This window comes from Acinonyx jubatus, chromosome D1 (assembly GCF_027475565.1).
Source record: "Acinonyx jubatus isolate Ajub_Pintada_27869175 chromosome D1, VMU_Ajub_asm_v1.0, whole genome shotgun sequence".
In the NCBI taxonomy this organism is placed as follows: domain Eukaryota; kingdom Metazoa; phylum Chordata; class Mammalia; order Carnivora; family Felidae; genus Acinonyx; species Acinonyx jubatus.
The window spans coordinates 39,917,278-39,940,219 of record NC_069390.1 but is presented as its reverse complement, the minus strand read 5'-3'; the positions used below and the strand labels follow the sequence as shown (position 1 = coordinate 39,940,219).

The window sequence follows — 22,942 nt, the reverse complement described above, 5'->3', positions numbered from 1 at the left end:
AGTCAGTGCGGCGCTTTGTCCATGACGGTGCGTAAGCAACCCTGAACACGTGCTCTTTTTAACGGAAGCCTTCTTGGGACTTGGTGTGTAGAAAAACCATGGTTTAGTCTAGCTTTTCCTTTGCTTTCATTTCCTCCAAATAATTCAGAATTGCACGGTGGTGGGAGAAACGTGGTGGTTGTTAGAAGCGGAGGCCCGAGAAAATACGCACACTCAGGCCGCTGAGAACATGCTGAGGAAGCACAGGGATATTTTTAATTGGCTGCATTTCATTGGTGAGGCTGGCGATTTGACGTAGGAGAGATTTTAAGAAAATTGCTAAGCCCTAGGGAATTGTCCCAGAATCAAAGAAAATCATCCTGCTGTTGTTTGTAACACGGAAGCAAACTCCACATTTTGTTGCCATTTCTGGGTTTTTCACAAAATGGGCAAAATTGCAAAGCCCATGATAGGACAAAAGGACCGACTCTTCAGCAGTTTTATTAGTTTTGATTTTCCTTCCAGAATTTGCTCTCATGTTGTCTTGCTTCCTCTGGAACCCCGTTTCCTTCTCTGTCAGTAACGAGAAAGAAGCTCAGTGGACAGATTCTGGAAGCCTGCTTTCCTTTGCCTCTTGTTCCTCCTCCTCACGCCTTCCCCAGTTGGGATCAAGATTCATTACATCGTTTGCAGCGCGTTTTTAGACACACCTCTCTATTTTTTGAAAATCTCCCTCCATTCGAAAGAAAAGATCCAGAGACACGCCAGGTGCCGCTAAAACATTTATTTATTGCCTCCCCCGCCCTGGGTGTCAGAAATAACAACGCATTTGTTACAGGCTAAACTTGTAATACTTTTCTTCCGAAGGTGTCTTCTAACTTTGGGTAAAGACTACGATCGCTTCTGAAGAGAAATACTGCCCGATCCCCAGCGAGAGGATGTTCGGGGGAGGGTTGCCGCCTGGCAGGATCACGTGGCAAATGCTGGAGGCCCACGGAAGTATGTCACACTCTTCACTCTTTCTTCTCCACTTGATGTGTTAGGCCTCCAAACCCAATACCCGTAGGGCCAAAATTTTTGGCATAGCAAACTGAACGAGAGGGAGGAAAGGGGAGAGAGAATGGGTTGGTTAGACCGTGTTTGCACTTCCTTGCTCCTAGACACAGTCCTTTCATCTGTGGGAGATGTCCTTGTGATCACTGTATTCATAAGTTCACTTTTAAGCATATCGAGCTGCATTTACTTTAGATCTGATCGAAATTGTTCATACTTTGGGGCACTTGGGTCTAAGTGTTCACAGACGTTTTCTCACTTGAGACAACACGATCGGGGCCATGATTGCCTGCCCAGGCTCATCCCCTCCTGCCTTTGCCTCCCTCCCGATACTGCAGGCACACGGAACCACTCGTGGACCCTGGAATGCCCCCACCAAAACCCACATTCATCCTTCAAGACCCACAGGGGGCTTGTCTTCTAAGAAGCCTTCCCTAACACCCCAAGCTGGTCACTTGCCTCTTTATGTGCTACTACCGGAGTTTTTTTTCACTTGGTGATGCAATTATGCTATTATTTGTCTACGTGTTCATCTCTCTGCTGGCCGCGGCAACATTTTAGCGTTTTGGGGCCTGTGAATGCGGAGGACCCTCTGTGTCCTCCACTGGCAGGAGGAGGCACCCCCTCTTGGATAGGGCGTTCGTTTGCATTCTGTCTCACCGAGGGGGCAAAGTTTGGGCACCCTGCAGTCTTGATTGGTAATGTCCTCCCTCTTGCCTTCTCCCGTGGCTCCCCTCCATTCCAACACAGACACCTGGAGACCTTGAGACACCATCATCACGTGAAAGGGTGGGAGGACCCCACTGAGAAACGATAGGCCTAGGGGAGGCTCCGAGGTGGAGAACACATTGCCTTGGCCCTGATTCATCCCTTCCTTTTCATAGCATCAGAGAAGAGCTAACCCCTACTGCCTTTCCACAAGACAAAGGGATCATGGAGGCATCTGGGAGCAGAACTGTGAGGACCAGAAGGAAAATTAGTTGTCAGTTCTGTCCCTGCGATCACTAGGTGATAATGCAGTGTTAGAAACAAATGTTGGGAAGGAAGGAGGGAGAGAGGCAAGACGTGAGGGAGGAAGGAGGGAAGGAGAGAGAAGGGAGGAAAGAGAGGAGGGAAGGAAGGAAGGAAATAGATATGTGTCGATAAACTAAGGAAAGGTCAAACTCTCTGAACTAATAAACTATTCATTTAATCTCATAAACTAAACAGAGTTCATCCTTCCCCAGTCGCCCCTAACCACCATTCAGGTAGACAGAGGGTATTTGGATTTTCAGAAGGGAATGCGATACTGTTTATCCAGGCCCGTGGCCTCTTCTGAGTCAGGACACTGTTTTCTCCTCGTCCTCTCTGCCCCCAGGCGCCCAGCTGCCCTGAACCACTGAGTATCTTCAAGCATCTGGTACCCCCACATGCTCCAACGGAGAGGACCAGAGCTGGGTCGGGGGGGGCGGGGAAGATTTCTTCCCCTTAGGTGGCTTTGCTCCCCATCCTGAGAGCCCAGACTCTGCTCAGGCTGAGCAGCCATGCCTCCTGGCAGACATGAGCCTCTTGGCTGGACACAGCTTACCCTCCAAGGACCCTCCTTGGGAAAACATCTCCAGAGAGTCCCCAGAACCGCTCACCTTTGCAGTAAAGTTCCCCATCTTTGTCAGTGACGTTCGTGGACTCTAGACTCTTTCCACAGATGGCGCAGCGAAAACAGGTCTTGTGCCAAGGCTGAGGGGTGCAGGAGAGTTACATTAGCGGGGTGGGCTGGGCAGCATATTCTGTGTCCGTGTTAAATCCCCTGACCAGCAGCGTATAAGGGAGTGCCACTGTCTAAACCGTTCGCGTATGTAGTAGGCCCCAGACCAGTTTTCCCGGGGATTTGGAGAAAATGAGATGCTATGGAATTGGCCAGCAAGTCTCAGAACCCCTAAAAATAAATTTACCGGAACTATTACCATATGTATTCCTTCAGAACAGACTAGAAAAGGGCTTCCCCCTTCTAAAAGATCGAGGAATAAAGTGGGGGCCGTGGGTAACATTTACATTGAATATAAAGTTAAAGAAGATGAGAAGAAATGAGGCGATTAGCCAGGTAATTCAATTTCGCTTGAACTCTGTGTCTTTCTGCCAGAAGAGAGTTGCATGGCTTGGATCATTGGAAGATGACCTTCTTCTGCACACCTGTACGTCCACCAGGCATGGTCTAGGCGTTCTCCATCTTCAAGTGGCCAGTCTTGGGGGTGGAGAATGCCCTCATATTTGAAGTCAGACCCTCCCCATGGCCCTTCTTTCCACCCACCCCGTTCCGCTTTAGTATAAACAGTTTTGGTTTTTTTTTTCCCTTCCGTTGGGCCCCAACCCTTTGGTGAATACCCTGAAACCGGAACTTGCAGAGCAAGTGTGCATAACGGTCTCGGACATTGGATGACTCCTCCGATTGCCAAGACGCTTGTGAGCAAGGATGCTCCTTGCTGCTATGAGGTGTCTGCTCTATCCGCCGGTGGTGATTGCCAGTGGCAGATGGAGTGACGCAGTGGTGATGGGCTCACAGGGCTCATAGCTTTCTGGAAGCATTGTGGACCCTGCAGGGCAAGGGGCTTGTGCACTTTGTATCTCCAGCGCTTCCAGCCGGGTGCCTGTCACCTAGTGGGCTTAGGCCTGTTGCATCGCATTTCACCAGCTTTGGATTTCCAGGGCTCTGCACAGTGACACTCACAGCCAGGAAAGCGGGTGAGGGCGGGTGGCTCCTAACGCGGCTCCTGGGAGCAAAGGAGAACGAAGGGCCCGGCTCCCACCCGCTCACAGTTCCTACTTTCCTCTCTTAGCCCTCCCGACCCGTGTGGTGCAGATGAGCAAGCCCCACTTGGCTCACATGGCCGTCCTTACCTTGCCACCTCCCATCACCTTCTCAGCAGCATAGACTGACTTGCCGCATCGAGGGCACTTCTCAGACTCTCCGAACTTCGCAGTGAACTTGGAAGGGTTGCTGGTGGTGGCTGAGCGTGCCGGCTTTGGGGACCTGGTCGACACAGACAAATGGATGAAACCCATAGAGCTTGTTGGAAAAGAGTACTTTAAGGGAGTTACTAAACTTGTCTGTGCCTCAGACTCCTCATCTGGGAAATGGGGCTCATCATGGTGCCTTCCTCAGGGTTGCCGAGACAGTTTAATGAGGGGATCTGAGTAAAGCGCTTAGAAGTCTGTGTGTCTCCTGGCATTTACTGAGGACTAACAAACCTAGTTCTTTTTTTTAATTTTTTTTTTAACGTTTATTTATTTTTGAGACAGGAGAGATAGCATGAATGGGGGAGGGTCAGAGAGAGAGGGAGACACAGAATTTGAAACAGGCTCCAGGCTCTGAGCTGTCAGCACAGAGCCCGACGCGGGGCTCGAACTCACAGACCGCGAGATCATGACCTGAGCCGAAGTCGGATGCTTAACTGACTGAGCCACCCAGGTGCTCCAAACAAACCTAGTTCTAATGGGCTTAAATCTTTCCTTTCTGTGGTAAAACACTTAGCTAGTGTTCCATGTGTGTTCGCTTGTGTTGTTGTGTTATTATTGCTGCTAGCGTTTACATTTTTCTATACCGTCTTGGAGCCCACTGGTCTGCTTCATGGAGTGAGTTGTGGAAACATTCTAGAGCAAGATGGGATCTTGACAATTGATAGCAAACAAACCATGGTCCAATAAACTGATGCAGTCCCTGTCACAGGTCAGGTTGCCATCCTGCCTCCAAAGGTCACCTGTCCCCGGGTGAGCATCGTCCAAGATGGAAGCACAGTAAACCACCCCTTGCTTCTGTATCTGTTGGCACTTCCTTGTGCGTTTATCACTGGTGTCTCGCCGTAACCTCTAGGTTAGGCAGGGCTAGTCGGAAGAGAGCGAGGGCATGAGGGGCAACTGCCCAAGGTTAGGCAACTCGTAATCAGAGCTGGGGTGAAACCCAGGTGTGCGGATTCTTGTTTCTCTCGGTGCAGTGTTACAACCAAACCCTAGCGGAGGAGAGTGAGCTTTGGGCAATGTGTGGCAGAGAATGCAGTTGGTGTCCTCTTGCCTCATTAAATGGTGTCCAGTTGGGATTAAGTGATCAGAAACATGTAAGCGACGACTCCTACATTCCTACGTTTTCCCAGGCTCCACCACGGGCTATAGAAGGGGCCAGATGACTCTTCAGATGGTCTAACTGCTGCTCTCTGGGGGAGGCCCTCCACGGGCCACTGCCTCAGTGGGGCTAGGCCTTTCTGTCTAGTCCCACTGCAGAGCTGAGTCCGGACACCAGCTGGCCAGACCCCAGCTACCTGCGGGTGGCTGTCAGTCTGCACTCAGTTCCAGGGAGGAACTCAGCGCGAGCAGCAAGACAGTAGAACAGCCTGGTAGATGGAGGTTGTGCAGGGTGATATCCCAGCTTCCTCTGATAGTGTTGAGGGGGAAACCTCAGCGCTGCATTGTCAACAGGCAACTAGGGAGACCCACAGAACAGTCATAATTGATTGTTTACTCCTGAGGCACAGAGCCCTCCCTGCAGACCCACCCGCCCTGTGATGTGGGTATTAGTCATCTTACAACCCTAAGGGAAGAACTGAGTGACAAGGACGCAGAGAATGGCCATTGCTTCCCTGCCATATTTATGTGATTTACACAGAAACGCTCCAAGGGGAAGAAAAGGGACTCCGTGCAGTTTAGCAAAGGTCAAACAATGGAACATCTGTACTTTCTGGGTTTTCTCTTGACATGCAGACCAAGAGCCATGGTGTAAAAGTAATTGCCCTTTAGAAAGGCAGATAATTTGAAGAGCGTCTTGGGAGAGATGACACATTGTTAAAACTTGGTCAGAGTATTCTTATTGTTAGCCAGTCAACAATAGAGTCCATTCTCCCACTTCCAGAAAACGTTGCTATGGGAACAAAATGAACTGTCCTGATAGCTAGGGCTCTACTGGGCTGGGAGAAGCGGTGGTGACTCACTGTTGGAACTGGAGGCCCAGATGTTCGCCCGTGTCCGTGCTGAGGCAGCCGGCGCCTTGTCCGTACCCGATCCCCTTGGGGCCATACCTGCGCCCGTAGCAGATCTTACAGTAGATCTCCGACTCGTGAGCTGCGACTGTGGTGCTGTCGAGAGCCTTCCTGCAGGCCACTGCCGAGGAAGGGACAGTCAGGGGCTTGGGGCCGAGGCTCCTCCCTCTTTCCCCGAAGCCCTAATGCCATGCTCAGGGCCAAGAGCCCCAGCAAGAGGGGCCCTCTGGCCGAAAGCACAACTTTGAGCCATGGATTCCAAAGCAGCCCTGATTTCACAGGTGAGGAAACTGGGGAACAGAGAAGGGACATAATGTGTTCAGTGGAACCCAGCTAGAAAGAAGGGGAGGCCAGGATAGGAACCAGGTGTATGGTCTTGGGCTAGTTAAGAATATTGTTCCCGAATCCGAACAACCTGAATTCCCGAGTGTCTAACCTCACGTGACATCAGGGAAGCGCGTGTGTATGCTTGTGGGGTGAGGAGGGGATAAGGCACTGAGGCAGGGGATGAATTTATTTTTTTTTCTTGGTAATACCAGAATCGGGACTGGGCAGTTTCTGTACTTACCGTGGCCTTTGAAGAGCACTCTGATATTCAAGGAGACAACTACCACTGAGGCTACTTTTGATCCAGGTCTGGAAGCAGGAGGCGGTGTAGAGGTAGACCTGTCTCACAGACCCTGAGGCTTTAACTGGGGGAAATCCCCAGTCACTGTATATTACCTAGTATAAAGTGTCCCCCGGGACATGAAGTATATAAGGCAAGCCCCCATTTTTCCCAAAAAGAAGATAGATACATTACAATAAGTGAGTGCGGGTTTTTTTTTTTTTTTTGCCAATTTCAAAAAAGAAATAAACTTTTAAGGATGTAAATGAAAGTGTTAACTACCTACTTATAATATTTAATTTAATAATAGAGATCAATAATGTATTGATTTGGAGAGGTGACTTTTTTCTCATCTCACACAAACTCAGGGACAAAAAATTTCACCGTCAGCACCTCCCTATCACCAGGGTTTTCCTCAGGCAGCGACTCCGCTCTCCAAGACTTACCACTTCTGTGTGCATCTTTGAGGTCTGGTGGTACCTGAGTAGGAGGCTGTCCCCTGGAATTTGTATCTCAACCAGGAGTTCCTATTAGCATAGCATTTGGGCGACTTTAAAAAAATATGTAGGATTTCCCCCACTTGATAACTTGCTGTGTTGCTCTGTAAAGGTTGATCCTTAAAGGTTGTTTATGGTGGTTCTCACTGCTTATAACAGTGAGGTCGTAGCCCCAAGAAAAATAAGACACGTGCATTCAATTTATTTGCCTCCTTGTTTTTGTTTTTGTTCAAGTGACCTTTATAAGCAATCGACCATCGAATGAAGTTGTTTCAGGGTAATATGCTTTCCTCAAATAGTATTTTACTTAAAAACATCATATAATTGAATATGAGAGTGGGGGAAGACAAGGTTGTAGATGAGGGGTTGGTGGTTGTGTGGGTGGCAAAAGAAGCGTATGGAAATACATTAAACAAGTCAACATTGTGTGTGTTAAAAACTCTCTGTAAAAAAAAAAAAAAAAAGTTGAGAGCCTGTCCTATAGTGTAAGATACTTTATAAGGCTTTGAACACAGGGCAAATCCTTTTTGTGAGGAATAATTTTTGGAGAAAAATACCTTCTATTTGGGCATATAACATATACACACGTCTCCACCCTTCTTGTTGCTATCAGCTTCTAGCCTCCAGAAAAACGTCTCAAATATTCATTGATGTTCTAGACTCTGAGTTCCTTGAGGGCAACACTTTAATTTTTACTATCCTCAGAACATGGTATGGGGCCTAGCCTGAAGTGAGTCCTCATTAAACATTTGTTGAATGAATGAATGGATGAGTAAGTGAATGAAGGCACGCATGCACGGGTCAATGATGGTCAGTGACTTGTCCACGATTAGACAGCAGTTAAGTTGCAGAGCCATGACTGGCCTCAGGTCCTCTCACCCCTGCTCCATTTCTTATCCCCATCCCTCCAGGGCTGTGTTACTCCCTGTCATGCCTGGGCCCTTTCTATCGCCACTCCCTGGCTTCTGACCAGCTTTCACACACAGGCAGAGTCGAGCTGTGTTGGCCACTGCTGCGGCCACTCACCACCGTGTATGTTATGTGTTCTGAGTGCAAAACGCACACCGATTTCAAACACTTAGTACACACAAAAAAGAATGTAAAGTATCCCATTAACAATTTATGTATTGATTACATGTAGAAATACGATTTTAGGCACATTAGGTTAAATGAAATGTTTTAAAATTAATTTCACTTCTTTATACCTTTCTAGAAATATGCCTACTAGAAAAGCTATATTTATATCTGTGGCTTACATTATATTTCTTTTGGACAGCCCTGATAAGGAGGATTAAGATTTGTCTAGGAGTTTGGAGAACACTGGCCAGGGGACAAGCTAAGGTAGGCTCTGTCTTTTTGAAGCCTATTTACAACAACTACAGGTAGGCCTGTAGACAAGCAAGTTCGGGGATGGAAATCTAGAAAAGCATGCTCCTCTGCGGGACCCTTCTGTCCACTCCTACGGAAACATGTACTGCTCGGACTCTTAGCCCACCCATGAGTTCAAAGGGTTAAAAGGGACACACCAGCAAATGCTCAAATCCCTTCTACCGTGGCTCCATTGAACAGGGCATCTGCCTGCTACCTAAGGACGACAAGACACCCCGACCATGGAAAGCTTCCCTGCCACGTCCTGTTCTCACTCAGACATTGAAGTCGATCAGAGGAGAATAGAGGCCTGATCAAGGACCCCGGTTTCCATCTTGTGACAGCCTGTGTGGTGGGTACTGTCATCTCCATTTTATGGATGGGGGAATTGAGGCTCGCAAAGGTGAAATCACTTGCCCAAGTTCACGCAGTTAGTCCACGGCAGAGCCCAAACTGAAACCCTAGTCATTTTTAGTCTAATTCTAGTATCTTTCCATTATTCCCAATGCCTGCTCTTTTTAAAAGCACTGGCTTTTTTTTTGAGCCAAAGCCAGAAGGCTATGGAAGGAACTCTTGAACAATGACTTCTAGATGATTGTAATAATGATGATGAATCTGATGGATGTGTATGATGACTTAAAAATAATTACCCATCACTAGAGCCCAAAGCTTATTAGTAAGTCCACCAACCCACTCACTCAGAGCCATGCTTCTCCCTGCTCTTCGATGACATTTCTGTTTGCCATGGAAGGTGAGAGATAACGGAAACTCTGGCAGCAGATAAAACATTACTATTTTCGGCAGCTTAAGGATGAAGTGCCTTCATGCTTTAACAGATGGAGCCCGATCCTTGAAGTTCCATTTGAAACAGTTTGGGGCAGTGTGACACCTTGTGGCCACTGGGCTAAATCATGGGGGTGGTGTGGGGGAACATGTGGGGAGGGAGTCTGCCAAATGTCTAGCAAAACTAGCCCTTAAGCCAGACCTACTGGAGGGAGGCAAGGAAGGTAAGCGGGTCAAAAGAGACTGTTCTCCTAGAACTGGACTGGCCATTGGAAACTCTAGAATGAAGTCCTGTTGAAGGGACCGGACTGGGGGTCTGAAGGTACAGGTTCTACTCCTGGTTCCGCTGTGGGTTCTTGTGACCCAGGCTTAGAGACGAGAAATGGTGTGTCCAAAGTCACGGGTCAGGCAAAGCCAGACTCCCAGAGGGACCCCAGGGTTTGTATTCCCCCAGCTGTGACACTGTGCATCTGTGTCCAGCAGGTGATGCTAAAGGTTCCCTTTGTGACACTACTGGTGTCCATGCCCCAAACTCTTCCTGTTTGGACTATTACAGAATGGGCAGATGTTGTCCCTCACCTGACACAGGTTCTTTCTTAGGAAAGACCAGTTGCAGCTGGCTTCAGTAATACTGGCCAGTGGGAACAACACAGAGCCAATGCATCCGGGCTCCAGATAAGCGATGGCTTCCTTTCTTTGCCAAGTCACACTTTGCAAATGTTGCCACTGGGTCAAGGTTCTTGCCACAATGGCAGCAGTAGGCCAGCTTGTTCTGACTTTGGCAAGAACTGGGCAAGTTGTTGGCGAGAGGGTCCTCAGGAGAACACCATCCCTTTAGGTGGGGCCCCAGGGTGGTATTTCTATAAGTTCCCAGGGGATGCTGTTGCTGCTGGTCCCGGGACCAGACCCTGAGGACCACCTTTATGCAGCATCTGTGGCTACATGTGAGCTTTGAAATGCCCTCCGGACGCTGAGGGGCCCCCATGGTGTTCACCCAACTCACTGCAGTGGAAGCAGGTCTTGTGGAAACTCCTTCCATTGCACTGGATTTCTTCCGCGTGGTAGACCGTCTTTTCGCAGGCACCACATTTCGCTCCTCCGCCCCAGTTCGGCATCTCGAAGACCTTCTGACCAAGGTCAAGTCTAACAGGATCTAAAACAAATACCCTAAATGTTGGCAAACTCAGGAGTGAACAAATGCCCCGTAGTACCGTGTTCTCAAGGCCAGGATCCAGCTCCGGTGTGTTTGGTGGTTCATCCATCCATTCATTCATCCATCCACACATTCATTCAGCAAATAGTCACTTGTGTGCACATCACTGAATAAGCTCAGACACTCAGATGGCCCTGAGCAAGTCACTTTACTGCTTTAAGACTCAGTTTCCTCTTCTGTTAAATTTCAGTAGCACCTGCCCCTAGGGTTCTTGGAAGGGATAGATGAGCTAATTTTACGTACATAAGATTATATACAAATATTAAGTATAATTGTTTCATCTAAGGTTTTAAATACGATTCCATCAGTCGTGGGAATAATCTATGAAAATGGTGTTATCTTCTTATTTAGCTCAGTGCTTCTCGAATCACGTCAGCTTTTGCTACTGTGCGGATGCTGGTTTGGTAGATGTGGGAGAAGCAGGCAGTTCTGTATTTCTAATAGTCTCCAGGCAGTGCCGATGCTATCAGTAAGGACCATGTCTTGGGCAGCAAAAGCCTTAGCTAATCTTTTTTTTTTTTTTTTAAGTTTTTAAAACAACTTTAATGTTTATTTATTTTTGAGAGAGAGAGAGAGCACAAGCAAGGGAGGGGCAGAGAGAGAGGGAGACACAGAGTCTGAAGCAGGCTCCAGGCTCTGAGCTGTCTGCACAGAGCCCCACGCGGGGCTTGAACCCACGAACTGTGAGATCATGACCTGAGCTGAATTCAGTGGCTTAACCGACTGAGCCACCCAGGCGCCCCAAGCCATAGCCAATCTCGCCGATAAAAATCCATGATCTATAAAATGTCCCATTCAGATTTATCCCTCCTATCTCTTAGACCCAAGCAGTAAGCTATGGTGGCCCTATACTAGCTCAGTGGTCTGGAAACCTGCCTTCTGCTTTCAGGGCTAGCACACCTGGCCATGTGCAGGGAGACGAATTGCACAGCTTCTCTTACATCTGCCTTCCCACCTACACTATGGAGAGAGTCACTCTTTCCCCTCGCTGCCTCGCAGTGTTGTTTGGAGACCCGAATGACACGATGTGCAGGAAGGTGGATGGCAGAACTCACAGTGCCAGGTGTGATCACAGGAGCCAAGCGATGATGCTGCTGCGTGTCCTCCCACACCCTTCCAGGATGTTCTGCCGCAAACAGTGGCTGAGAGTCCCAGCCCCGGGCCATCATTGTCTCCTCCCTATGGCGTTTGTGTAAGAAACACCAGACAAGTAGCGGCATCAAAAGACAACTTTCCCTTTCTTTCTGTGTCTGTGTGTAAGTATGAATCCAGTTTTCAGTTTCCCCAGAGCAGAACTAATGTCAGCCATCAGTAGTGAAATTTCTGAGATCCGGCCAGCTCCAGGGGGCCAAATTTCCGCTGAGATCCTAAGATCCTTGGTTTCTAAGAAGACTGGTATGCCATCTTGTCACTGACACCAAGCACTATCAGCCCATTCCGAGTGGCTGCTTCTGACCTTCTCTTTCCCTTCTGGGAAGCCAGTCACCTTCTTATAATAGTTGGCGATTAACACTAAGTTCTCCTGGGTCAACTGGTCTGGACTGTGCCTTCCAGCCTCATAACAAAGACAGGTTTTGCTAAGAAACAGAAGGTAAATAGCAAACAGACCACTGAACCTGATACCAGGACCAAAGGGAACATCTCTACCTAATTGTCCCTGTAAACAGCTTTCCCGCTTAAAAAATAGCGTGAGGTTAGCCAGGAACACCCAATCCTTCCTCTCATAGAAGCAGGCTGTTCTTTTTATTCAGTAAATTTAGAAAATGCACTTAAAACATTTTTTTTAAAGTAAACATAGGGGCACCTAGATGGCTCAGTCGTCTGAGGGTCTGACTCTTGATTTTGGCTCGGATCATGATCCCAGGGGCATGGGATTGAGCCCTGCATCGGGCTCGACGCTGAGCATGAAGACTGCTTAAGATTCTCTCTCTCTTCCCCTCTCTCCTGCTCGTGCTTTCTCTAAATATAAAAAAAAAAAAATTTTTTTAAGGAAACATTTAGTGCTTCTATTTCTGTATTTCAGGTTGTTTAGTATAGAGGAAGGAATAATGCATTTTGAAATGAAAGGCTTGGGATCAAGTCTGCATTCATTCACTCATGCATTTACTATCTACCTACCTGTCATGTGTCAAGCACTGTATTAGGTACTTGGTGAGGGATCAAGGGGAGGAAAACTTATAAGAACGAGTAATTTGTGTTGCCTGTAATGAGAAGTCCACATTCTAGTGAGGAAGAGAAGCAGGAACCAGATACTGGGTACCAGAGAAAAGTCTTACAAGGGTACCATGCAAACTCAAGGGAGAGTATGGCTACCCAAAGTTAGACTAGGGATGAAACCAGTGAGTCGCTGGAGGATCACAGATGTCACATCCAAATGGGTGAATAAGAGTTCTCCAGAGAGCAAAAAGGGAGAAGGACATTTCAGGCAGAGTAAAGAATACACAGGGCATGTCTTAATATCCCCTGAAAGAACCCAAAATTGTTTATTTTTGACTTTTTTAAAATGTTTAGGTCTCTAGAGTTGGAATAGATTTTTAAGAGTGACCAACCTCCTCATTTACAAACAAGGTAAGACAAAAGAAGGAAAACATTTGGGAGATTTTCTTAGCCAATTTCTTTTTCTAAGATCCATCCTTCTCTGACTAAAGATGATACATTCTCTGGGAAAGAGTAGAATCACATAATTTTGATCATGTTCATTTTGATCCTGGGTTGTAACATAATATAAAATAGAAATGTCATATATATCCAGGAATAAGACAGTGACACTTGCGAAATTAATGAGATGGAAATTTTCAATGAAAACAACCCTAGGTCACATTTCTTATTTCAGATCTTTGGTGGAGATCTAATTGGCATGTCTTGCGAGTTAATGGTAGACAGAGATGCCCCCTGGGAAGATGTGTGCCTATGCACTCGGCAGTTGCCTCCACATGATTCTTCTCAAAGTGAGGATAAGATTACAGATAATACCTTCTTCACAAGGTAATGGATCCTAGCACAGGTTATTTCTTAAGTGATCATAAATATCTGACGTACGTATATTAGGACTTGAAACCCAGAATAGAAATCCGTAGGCGTTTTATTAAACAGGTGCCGAGTTCCATTTTTAAAATTGGAAATGTAGCTACGAAGGCTAAACACAGAAGACGTCTCTGATTTCTTCTTCCAATGCTCCAAGGCCAAAAGGCAGAGCATGTTGTAAAGCATCCTGAATTGGAAGACACAGGTTCTAATCTTGACCTTGTCACCTTGAACTTGGGTGAAATATGATGGAATTTAAAGCAGTATTGAGGAGCTATTCTAAGGCAAGTCCTTGTCTTCCCCCCTCCCCCCTTTATTTCAGGTTATTCGAGTAGCACGCATCTGCTAATTAAGTCACTGTGATTTGAAAGCACATTTAAGTCCTGGCTCAAGTACATAACCTTTTCGGCCTCCGGCATTGCTTTGGAATTCCTGTGTCTCAACACTCCTCTAGCCAGGCCCAGAATGTGAGTTTATGCTGGCAAGATACCAAGGGATGGGCCATTTGTTTATCAGCGTTGCCTGGCACAGGCAAGGGTCATTGAAGGTAGGATGCCAAATATAGGTTCGCCCGTCACTCAGCCCCATTTGCCACCTGGGTCACAGTCTCCATCACATCACCTGGCATTACTCCCCGGGCCAGTCCTGGAGATGGCCGTGTTGTCACTGATGAAGTCGAGGGTCATGATTGAAATGGGGGACAGTTTGGGGTTTCTGAAGAGGATAGAGAATGTGAGCTTTGCTACATCGGTTAGGGGGAGGGTGAACTCCAGACTTTTGGATACCCAGTTCCCAGTGAGAGACTACCTGTGTCGATTTCTTCACGAATAATGCTGTGGAAACAGTTATACTGGGAACGTGCGATAGTGGGTGCTGGGAAAAGCATTGGATCAGATGCAAGAAGCCAGAGTTCTAGTTCCGCCTTGCCTCTTCAGAGCTGTGTGATCTGGGAAAACCAGTGAAGCTCTCTGAACTTCAGTATCCTCTCTCTAAAATGGGCATAATGTCTCATCTGTTCCACTATTGCTGGGAGGATTGTGGCAGTTGAGGTACATCGTATCACTTTGTAAACTGTGGAGTATTATAAAATGTGCAAACTAATTAGATCTGCAATAACTCTAGATTGTCACATACCAATCTGACCCTTCAGAAGAATAACGATGCTGTGTATTTGGGCACCTCCTTCCACTGTTTGGTGCTTATCAAGCTTATCAACTATGGAGCTGAAAGGTGACACCTTAGGGCAAAAATGGGTGGGGGAGGCAAAATGGACACTCAGTGACTCAGTTTCTTCTTTGTAGGCATCCCTTAAAGAACGTGGGAGGGAATCTTAGGCTACGACTTTGAGCGGACTGTTAGTGACGATGCCATTTTCAGCTCAGTGTTGGTTCATGTGGTCATCCTATTAGATGCCTGATTCTCCATGGTGAGTCAAACTGTCTACACTGGCTGAGGCCAAGATTTTGTATCATAGGAGCGTATGTCCAGAATGTAAGGGATAATCATTACCAACATAATAATGTTATTATTGAAGCTAAAGTGTGTGGAGTCCCTTTGGCCCGGCTCTGTGGTGTGTATCATTCCATGCCCATAACCACCCTTCAAGGTAGGCACTATTAAAAAAGGTACCTTTTGTAACTTTGGGCGAAATGGAGTCTTAGGGAAATTACATTACCCAAGGTCACATGGCTACATTGGAATTTAGGGCTCTGACTCCAAAGCTGTGTTCTTATATTAACATTAGCTACTCTTTATTGTTTACTCTGTGTCAGTTGCTTTATACGTACTATCTTTAGAACAGCCACCCCACAGAGCAAATGGTTTTATGTCCACTTTGCAGATGAGGAAACTGAGACTCAGAGAACTCGAGTGACTTGTCTGGGATCCCACAGCTAATAAGTGGCAGAGCTGTGATTGAAACCCGAGTGAAGCTGGTTCTATATCCCAGGTCTCTGCCTATAACACGCTAGAGAGGGGACAAGGGTCAGCATCTCCATTAACCAAACTTCCCAGTTGATGGGAACTGGGATCTGGTTGACCCCATTGTCTCCCCATGGGACAGAGAGTACTCATGGGTGGAAATAACAGGGAGCCTGAATTTAACTCAGTAAGTAAAAGCCTCTCTAAGAGTCATTGCCATTCAGACACAGAAAGAGCTCCTTTGGAGCTTGAGAGTTCCCTCTCACTATTGACTTTAGCTCAGCTGGGGATGGTTGTTCACATGACTGCGATGTTGTGAAGTCCCTTCAAGGACCCTTCAAGCCCTGAGACAGGTAGAGGGATCTGAACAGTGACTGGAGCCTCACCTTGCAGAAAGCTTGCCCAGTGGCATCTGCTCTCAAACACTGCCTCTTCTCTACTCTTCTAATCCAGGGAAGAGAGGTGATGTAGCATGGTGGAAGACCACGAGCTTTGGAAAGAACCAGCCAGGGTTCAAAAAACCCTCCGTGTTGGACCTTGGGCAGAATGCTCAAAATCGCGAGCCCAGTGTTCTCGCGCGTGTAAAGACAGATGAGAAGGATTGTCTTCAAAGGTTTCCAGGTTAGATAAGATCACCATGATAGCTAAGGTACTGGGTATACAAATGCGTAATACATGGCAGGTGTCTAATAAGTTTAGCTGCTCTCCTTATTGCCACTGTTATTATTTTATCTTTAGCTTCTAAGTCCCATTGTCTTAAGACAAGCAGATCTTTCCTTGCTTCTTCCCCGTGGCCCCTTTGGCTCAGACTGTGAACCAGCTCTATTTCTCAGCCTTTGGATTATGCTGCACCCAGGAGCAGATGCAGCCAGGCCAAGGAGAGAGCTCCCTGGGGGGAACAGGGGGCCTGGTGCCAGCGATGGCATGTCAGGCAGAGTCCTAAGCCTGTGCCCCAGAACAGCTGCTTCCTCACTTTGGCAGCCCTGGTGCCTAACACCAGCTGACCTCACTGGCGATGTGGACAAGGAAGCAGCAAGCCCAAGCGGAGTCCCTGGGGCCCAGGGAAACCATGCCCTTGAACTCGCCCGTGTAGGATACTCAAGGTCAGTGGCTTCCTCCCAGGCTTCGGAACAGAGGAATGAAGTCCCCTACCTGGAGGCCCTTTCACCAAGCCTGGGAAGCCTAGGTTGCTTATTCCCAGCACAGAAATAACCCCGAGCGTTGGCTCTCATCCCTTTAAAACTTACGGTAGACACGCTTGCCCGTTAAACTGCGGCCGGAACACCGGGGTTACGTTATACCTTTCCTGAAATTCTCTCTGAAGTGTGGCCGAATTTTACTTTTAGAAACTGACTCTGTTCCATTTTGGCCTTTATAACGTGTTCGTAAAGACCGTGTTGCACCCTGGTTTATATCCCGGCCCTGCCACGTTCTAGCCACATGACCCTGAGCCACATGACTTTCCTTCTTTGAACTTTCTTCCATTTCTTCCTCTGAAGAATGACTTCTCACAGGACTTTTGTGACAGTCAAATAAGTGAATATTGATCCACGCCCGCACCGGGCAGCAACCAACCAACAGACGCATGCTAGAGCCTTTCCTACGATGAGGTCTATACCCCGCGGCCCTCACAATCATTGTGTCCCCTCCCACTTTTCTTCACTGTGCTAACTGCGGCTTTTCACATCTGAAGCCATCACATTTCTCCTTGGCCGTGAAGCCCAACCCTGGCTACAGTATTCCCAGACATCTGAGCAGTGCGCTTATAATTGGAAGCCCGCCTGCCTCAGGAGTTGTGTTTCCTGTGTATTAGATTCCCTGTCTGTGTCCTTCCTCCTATAAAGCAAACTAATCATCATCTAACTCCTGGGCACCTTGTTATCCACTCTGACCTCTGGACTTTTATCATCACACTTGTACTTAGCAGGAAATCCTCCTGCAGCCTGCCGGGTTTGGCCCTGTGCCTTTTCTCAAAGGCCCCGCATATTTGGACCGTTTTATTCAGCTTTACAAAGTACTTCCTATGCTTTCTATCATTTGATTCTAACAAATCCTTTTGGGATAGGTGGCCTTAGCTTAATTTTCTTGTTCGGAAAATGGAAACTCAGAGAAGTTAAAGTGATGTCCAGAGCTGGCTTTTGAACGGTCTCAATGACAGATGCTGTTTTCTCCTATTTCCTTGTTCAGATTCCCAGGATTTCTGAGTTTGTGTTCTCCCATGGTCTGTCTCTCCCGCTTTCAAGAGAATGGTGACTATTTGCCTGCCGAGTGACCCTGCTCACTCTTTCCTTCTCTTTCTCTCTGTATCTGTCTCTGTTTCTCTATCTGTCCCCTGCCCCTGCCCCCTGGTCTCCCTCCCGTATCTCTAATGGATGGCTCGTGTGCCTGAGCTGTGGAGCACCTGTCTGCCTGGCCAGCAAGAGCACCAGACCCTGGGGCTAAATTGCACTCTGTGCCAACAGCCGGGCTCCTTTTAATGACTGACTTGTTCAGAAAGGAACCAAAGCCAAGCCAGAAGACTCCCTTACATTTTCCGGGTCATAAAACCATCTTACACACTTTGTGATGAGTTGGATGTACCCAGCATGGACATTTCGGTCCCAAAAGTAAACTGAGGAGACAGGCTCTCCCTATTTCCCCATCCTCCCCTGCATCAGTGCTGCCTCTTCCCCCAACCCCAGCCTCAACACACAAGACGGTCAATGCAAGCTCATTGAATTGCTTTGAATTGTACCGCAGAAGGACAGAGTTCCTCAGACCTGTCACCCATCTCCTCCTTCTCGGAGATGTCACTGCCCCAGCTCAGGGATGGGAACAGAAATTAAGAGTGGCAACTTTGATCTTTGGACAGCATCTCCACGCAGACCATTGCTTAAAACCACTTCCCATTCTCGGGGCACTTGGGTGGCACAGTTGGTTAAATGTCTGACTTCAGCTCAGGTCATGATCTTGTGGTTCACGAGTTCGAGCCCTGCGTCGGGCTCTGTGCTGACAGCTCGGGGCCTGGAGCCTGCTTCGGATTCTGTGTCTCCCTCTCTCCCTGCCCCTCCCCCCGCTCACGCTCTGTCTCTGTCTCTCTCTCTCTCTCAAAAATGAATAAACTTAAAAAAAAACAACAACACTTCTCATTCTCTGTCACACTCATGCCTGTCATTCAAATCCTTAACTGAAACCTGGAGGAAACACTGGGAGTCACCCCTCACCCTCCGCGGGGAACATCCTCCTATTCAACAGAGCTTTTGATGTGTTTCTCAGTGTAGCAATGTCTTTTTTGGGGTCCTGTTTTGATTAATTTTAAATTATTAGAAGCAAACCTGTTGCTGAACATCCTTGGGACATGAAATCTATTTTAAACCAGCAAACTTCATTGAGCATTTCCCACGTGTGGGGCAGGGTATGGTGAACTATAGAGATCTCAGTCATTTGCCCGCACCTTCTGAATAGCACAGTTCCTCGTGTTCTGAGCATTGGAAGGCTGGCTTCTGCTGTATTGTATCTATAACAACCACTTGGTAACTGTGAAGCACTTTACAGTTAGAAAAATATCACCACGTCCACTCTGAGGCTCACAGAGGAGACCAGGGCCCTGAGGTCAGGAAGTTTTCCACAGTCACACATCCAGTCCTTATGTCATAGTTCCAGGACTGGGTTGGTGTCTTTTGACTAAGACGATAGGAAGCATTCCACCGTGGAAATAGTTTTATGCCAAATATAGTCCCTTACTCATTTCTCTGTGAGGCTCCCTTGAACCCCCAAATACTAATCCCACTTTTTTTTAAACCACTGCTGGGTCCACACCAGAATCGCGCATAGCTTGAGCCTCCTACACAGAAGCAGAATGGACACTGGTCACTGGGACATGAAACGCACTCATACTCTATGGACCCTTCATAGTCCCAACCAGCCACCAAGCCAGGCCACCCCCAGCCCAAATGTCTGCTTTGCTCCACGTACCTGCCTGCGTGGTCTCTGTCGGCTCAACTGAGTAAGGGGGGCTCTCGTCCTCTTTAAATACGTGGAGGCCGTCCCTAGCATTGGCCTGCAGAGGGAAGGGCGGGAGGGAGGCCGAGGGGAGAGGGTGAATGAGACATGAGTAACACAACTGCTATCAGAGGCTGAAAATAGCCTGTGACCAAAGCCCCGAGTTTTGTTCCCCCCACACCAGCTGTGAGGCCCTTAGAGAACAATATTGCACAGGTTCTGTTTTAATTGCCAATTGCCTGTGGCACTAAAGGATCGATCTGCGGAGCGTAGATTTCTGATCAAGTGGTTGGAACAGGAATAGGAGCAAAGAAGGATTTTATATCTAAAATCATTTTTCCAAGCTCCTACTCCCCTGTCCTTCCTGGAAATCAATGCAAGGTACCTGCAAATGAATCATGAGCCATATCTGGGAGCCCTCTGGAACTCTGAGATACAGGTCACGACACTCGTGAAGAGAACTCACAGCTAAAAATAAGAGTGATGGGTGCATGAAATGATACTTAGATAATCTCTACAAAGAAGCTTGGGGGCGGGGGGAAAGGTCAGCTAATCACCAGGGTTCTGGCACTCCATGGCCCGCCATCCTATGAAGAAAAGTTTTCTCTCAATAGTTTTGAAATACTGTGTTCATCATCTTTTTCTACTTAAGAATTTAATATGGCAGCATGTCTTATTTACGACAAATCTTGATAAGCCTCTATGAAACCACATTTTCTTTGGAGGCCTAGTTTCTCTTTGCCTAATATGTACATATTTTTGGCTTTGATCAAGCATCAAGGACACATATGAATTATAGAATTTGATAGGTGACAAGAAGTTCAGAGATTTAATAGACTAATTCTTCACGTTGTCGCTGAGGAAATTGAGGCACCTAACTTGCTCAGGCCAGGTTCCAGGCAGGTGAGCAGGTTCCGGAGTGAAATTCAGGTCATCCGTTTCTCAGACAAAGGCACTTTCCCCTAGTGTTGACCTGGAGGTTGAGGACAACAGGAAGGAAGCATACGAAATCCAAACAGGAAGCATATGAAATCCAGCCTTTCAAATCAGCCATTTTAGCCCTTTGGTTACATGCCCACAAAGCAATTGGTTGAATGATTAAATATTTCATGGTAAAGAAGATTGGGGTAATTTCGTAAATATATAGCCACGGCACAACCTCATATAGGATGTCCTCAATCTATATTTCGATGCAAAAGTATTCGTCGGATAAATGGGGAAGGGGCAAGTACTTTAGAATGTTAAAGTTAGAAGGGACTTTAGAAGTCTTCTAAGATAGCAGCTTGGAAACATTTGTGGGGTTTTTTTGTTTTTGTTTTTGTTTTTAGAATAATAACACTTTTCAGGGCACCTGGGTGGCTCAGTCAGTTCAATGTTGGACTCGCAGTTTTGGTTCCGGTCATGATCTCATGGTTTCATGAGTTCGAGCCCTGTGTCCAGCTCTGCACTGACAGTGTGGAGACTGCTTGAGATTCTCTCTCTCCCTCTCTCTCTGCCCCTTCCCTGCTTGCATTGTCTCTGTCTCTCTCAAAATAAATAAACTTTAAAAAATACTTCTTTCTATAGATAATCTTAAATGAAACATCAATACATAAAACAGATAAAAGAAGAACTTCACAGCTTGAAACAAGTAGGTGGTCTTAGAATCTTGCTCATCACCTTTCCCTGAATTTCCCAATGTGGCTTCTAAAATACTTCTTTGGGACAGAATGTACAAGTCACAAGTGTGGTCCGCCATATTCATTTTTTAGATACAGATATTAAGGTCCAAAGAAGGGATCTGACTTGCTCAAGGGGAAATGCAGTGAATATAGTCGAATTATTTCCAGAGCCAGAAAATCTGTGGTTGAGTCAAATGCTTCTGACCCTTAAATAAAATATTTTTTAACTGTACAAATAACACAGGAATCCATTTTTATTGTGAAGACTAAACAAGATGGATGTATTTAGGGTAAAATGTAAAAGTGCCCCCCCCCCCCCACACAGCCATATTCTTTTTTCCAGAGTTAATAACTGACAATATTTTGAGTTTGACCCAATTTGAGTTATCTATTAAAAGGAGACTTTAGCCCATTGACATTTATTGTGATTTTGGATATATATGGATTTATTCCCTTTATCTTATTTTAAGTTTTATTTTTATAATGTTTTTTTCTTGCCTTTTATTGAATTTAATAGTTTTCTTTGTGCTGTGTTTTTCTCTGATGATCCAGAAATGACACCCCCCCTAATTTAAAAAACAAATACCACAATAATATATAGTATTGTAACTAGAGAGAGAGAGAGAGAGAGAGAGAGAGAGAGAGGGAAACCTAGATCTAATGGGTAGCTCGAGTCCATTTTTTCCCAGAGGTGAGAAACTTCAAAGAACCTCAGCACACTTTGACTATCACCACCTTGCCCTCTTCCTTCACACTGGCCTTGTACTCACACGTCTGCCCACCACATCCCGTGTGTAAATCATTTGGGATTTTACTTCCAGGTTGTAATTAGTTTTGTTCATTATACATCAGTAGTTGTTCAAACTTAATTATAAATATTACTGCTTTCTACATTCAACTACTCTTTCTTGCCTATTTTTTGTATTTTCCCTTTTTAATTCTGTGTGTGTGTGTGTGTGTGTGTGTGTGTGTGTGTGTGTGATAGAATGCATCCTTGATGGATTCATTGAGGAAATCTGTTGTAAATGAAGTAAATTCTCACATAATTGGAAAGCTCTTTGTAATAGATTGCTAGAACCACTTTAACAAATACCCTACCCTGGAAGGCTTAAACAACAGAAATGTGTTGTTTCACAGTCCTGGAGGCTTGAAGTCCAAGATCAAGTCAGCAGGGTTGCTTTCTTCTGAGGTCTCTCTCTTTGGAGTGTAGATGGTCATACTCTCCACATGTTCACGTGGTCTTCCCCCATGCGTGTCTGAGTGTTCATCTCCTCTTCTTATAAGGACACCAGACATACTCGATTCGAGCCCACGCATATAATCTCATTTTAGTTTTAGAGACTCTGCCTTCAAATACAGTCACATCCCAAGGTACTGGAGGTTGGGACTCCAATGTATGAATTTGGAGGAGACAGAATTCATCCTATAACAGTCTTTAGTTCGCCTTATACTTGAATGCTGGTTCAGCAATCTCTAGAGTTGTACTGAAAAATATAGTAGCCAATAGTCACATGAAATTATTCAATTGAAATTATTTAAAATTAACTAAAATTAAAAGTTGAGTTCCTCATCACAGTATCCATATATTCCAAGGGCTCAATACCCATATGTGGCTGATGCCTGTGCATTGACAGCATAGATATCACATGTTTCCATCCTTGCAGAAGTTCTATTGGATAACTGTGCTCTAGACCTTCTACATCTGAAAGATGAAGCACATGTCTTTTGGCTTCTATCAATAGATAATATTAAGCATGAGTTGGACTCGTAGCAGGTGCTCAGTCAATAGTAGCACAATGTTAACTCAGCAGTAAATGAATGGTAGTATTAGGACTAGGATCCACTGTTCCTGC

The 22,942-nt window shown here is 46.4% G+C and overlaps 2 protein-coding genes and 1 long non-coding RNA gene across 6 annotated transcripts in view; 2 read left to right on the top strand and 1 right to left on the bottom strand.

Moving 5' to 3' along the window:
* ZDHHC13 (zinc finger DHHC-type palmitoyltransferase 13) overlaps window positions 1-928 on the top strand; it is a 59,398-nt gene extending 58,470 nt beyond the window's left edge. Inside the window, exon 19 of the mRNA XM_053203387.1 lies at window positions 505-928. Coding sequence (XP_053059362.1) covers window position 505 — 1 coding nt within the window. The 3' untranslated portion in view covers window positions 506-928. The remainder of the gene's footprint in view (window positions 1-504) is intronic.
* Window positions 749-19,504, bottom strand: CSRP3 (cysteine and glycine rich protein 3). Its single transcript, XM_015076126.2, has 6 exons — window positions 19,402-19,504; window positions 10,294-10,443; window positions 5,988-6,156; window positions 3,907-4,039; window positions 2,655-2,748; window positions 749-1,069 (listed from the first exon to the last, which is right to left on the bottom strand). Exons 2-6 carry the CDS (start codon window positions 10,403-10,405, stop codon window positions 993-995), a joined length of 585 nt encoding a protein of 194 aa, XP_014931612.1. The 5' UTR covers window positions 10,406-10,443; window positions 19,402-19,504; the 3' UTR covers window positions 749-992.
* LOC113603442 (uncharacterized) overlaps window positions 7,256-22,942 on the top strand; it is a 55,426-nt gene continuing 39,739 nt past the window's right edge. Inside the window, exons 1-3 of one of the 4 annotated variants that reach the window (XR_008290435.1) lie at window positions 7,256-8,480; window positions 8,709-8,859; window positions 11,503-14,953. This is a non-coding gene — a long non-coding RNA (uncharacterized LOC113603442). Of the gene's footprint in view, window positions 8,860-11,502; window positions 14,954-22,942 lie in introns of all 4 variants that reach the window. The other 3 variants (XR_008290436.1, XR_008290434.1, XR_008290433.1) reach the window with 3 other exon arrangements.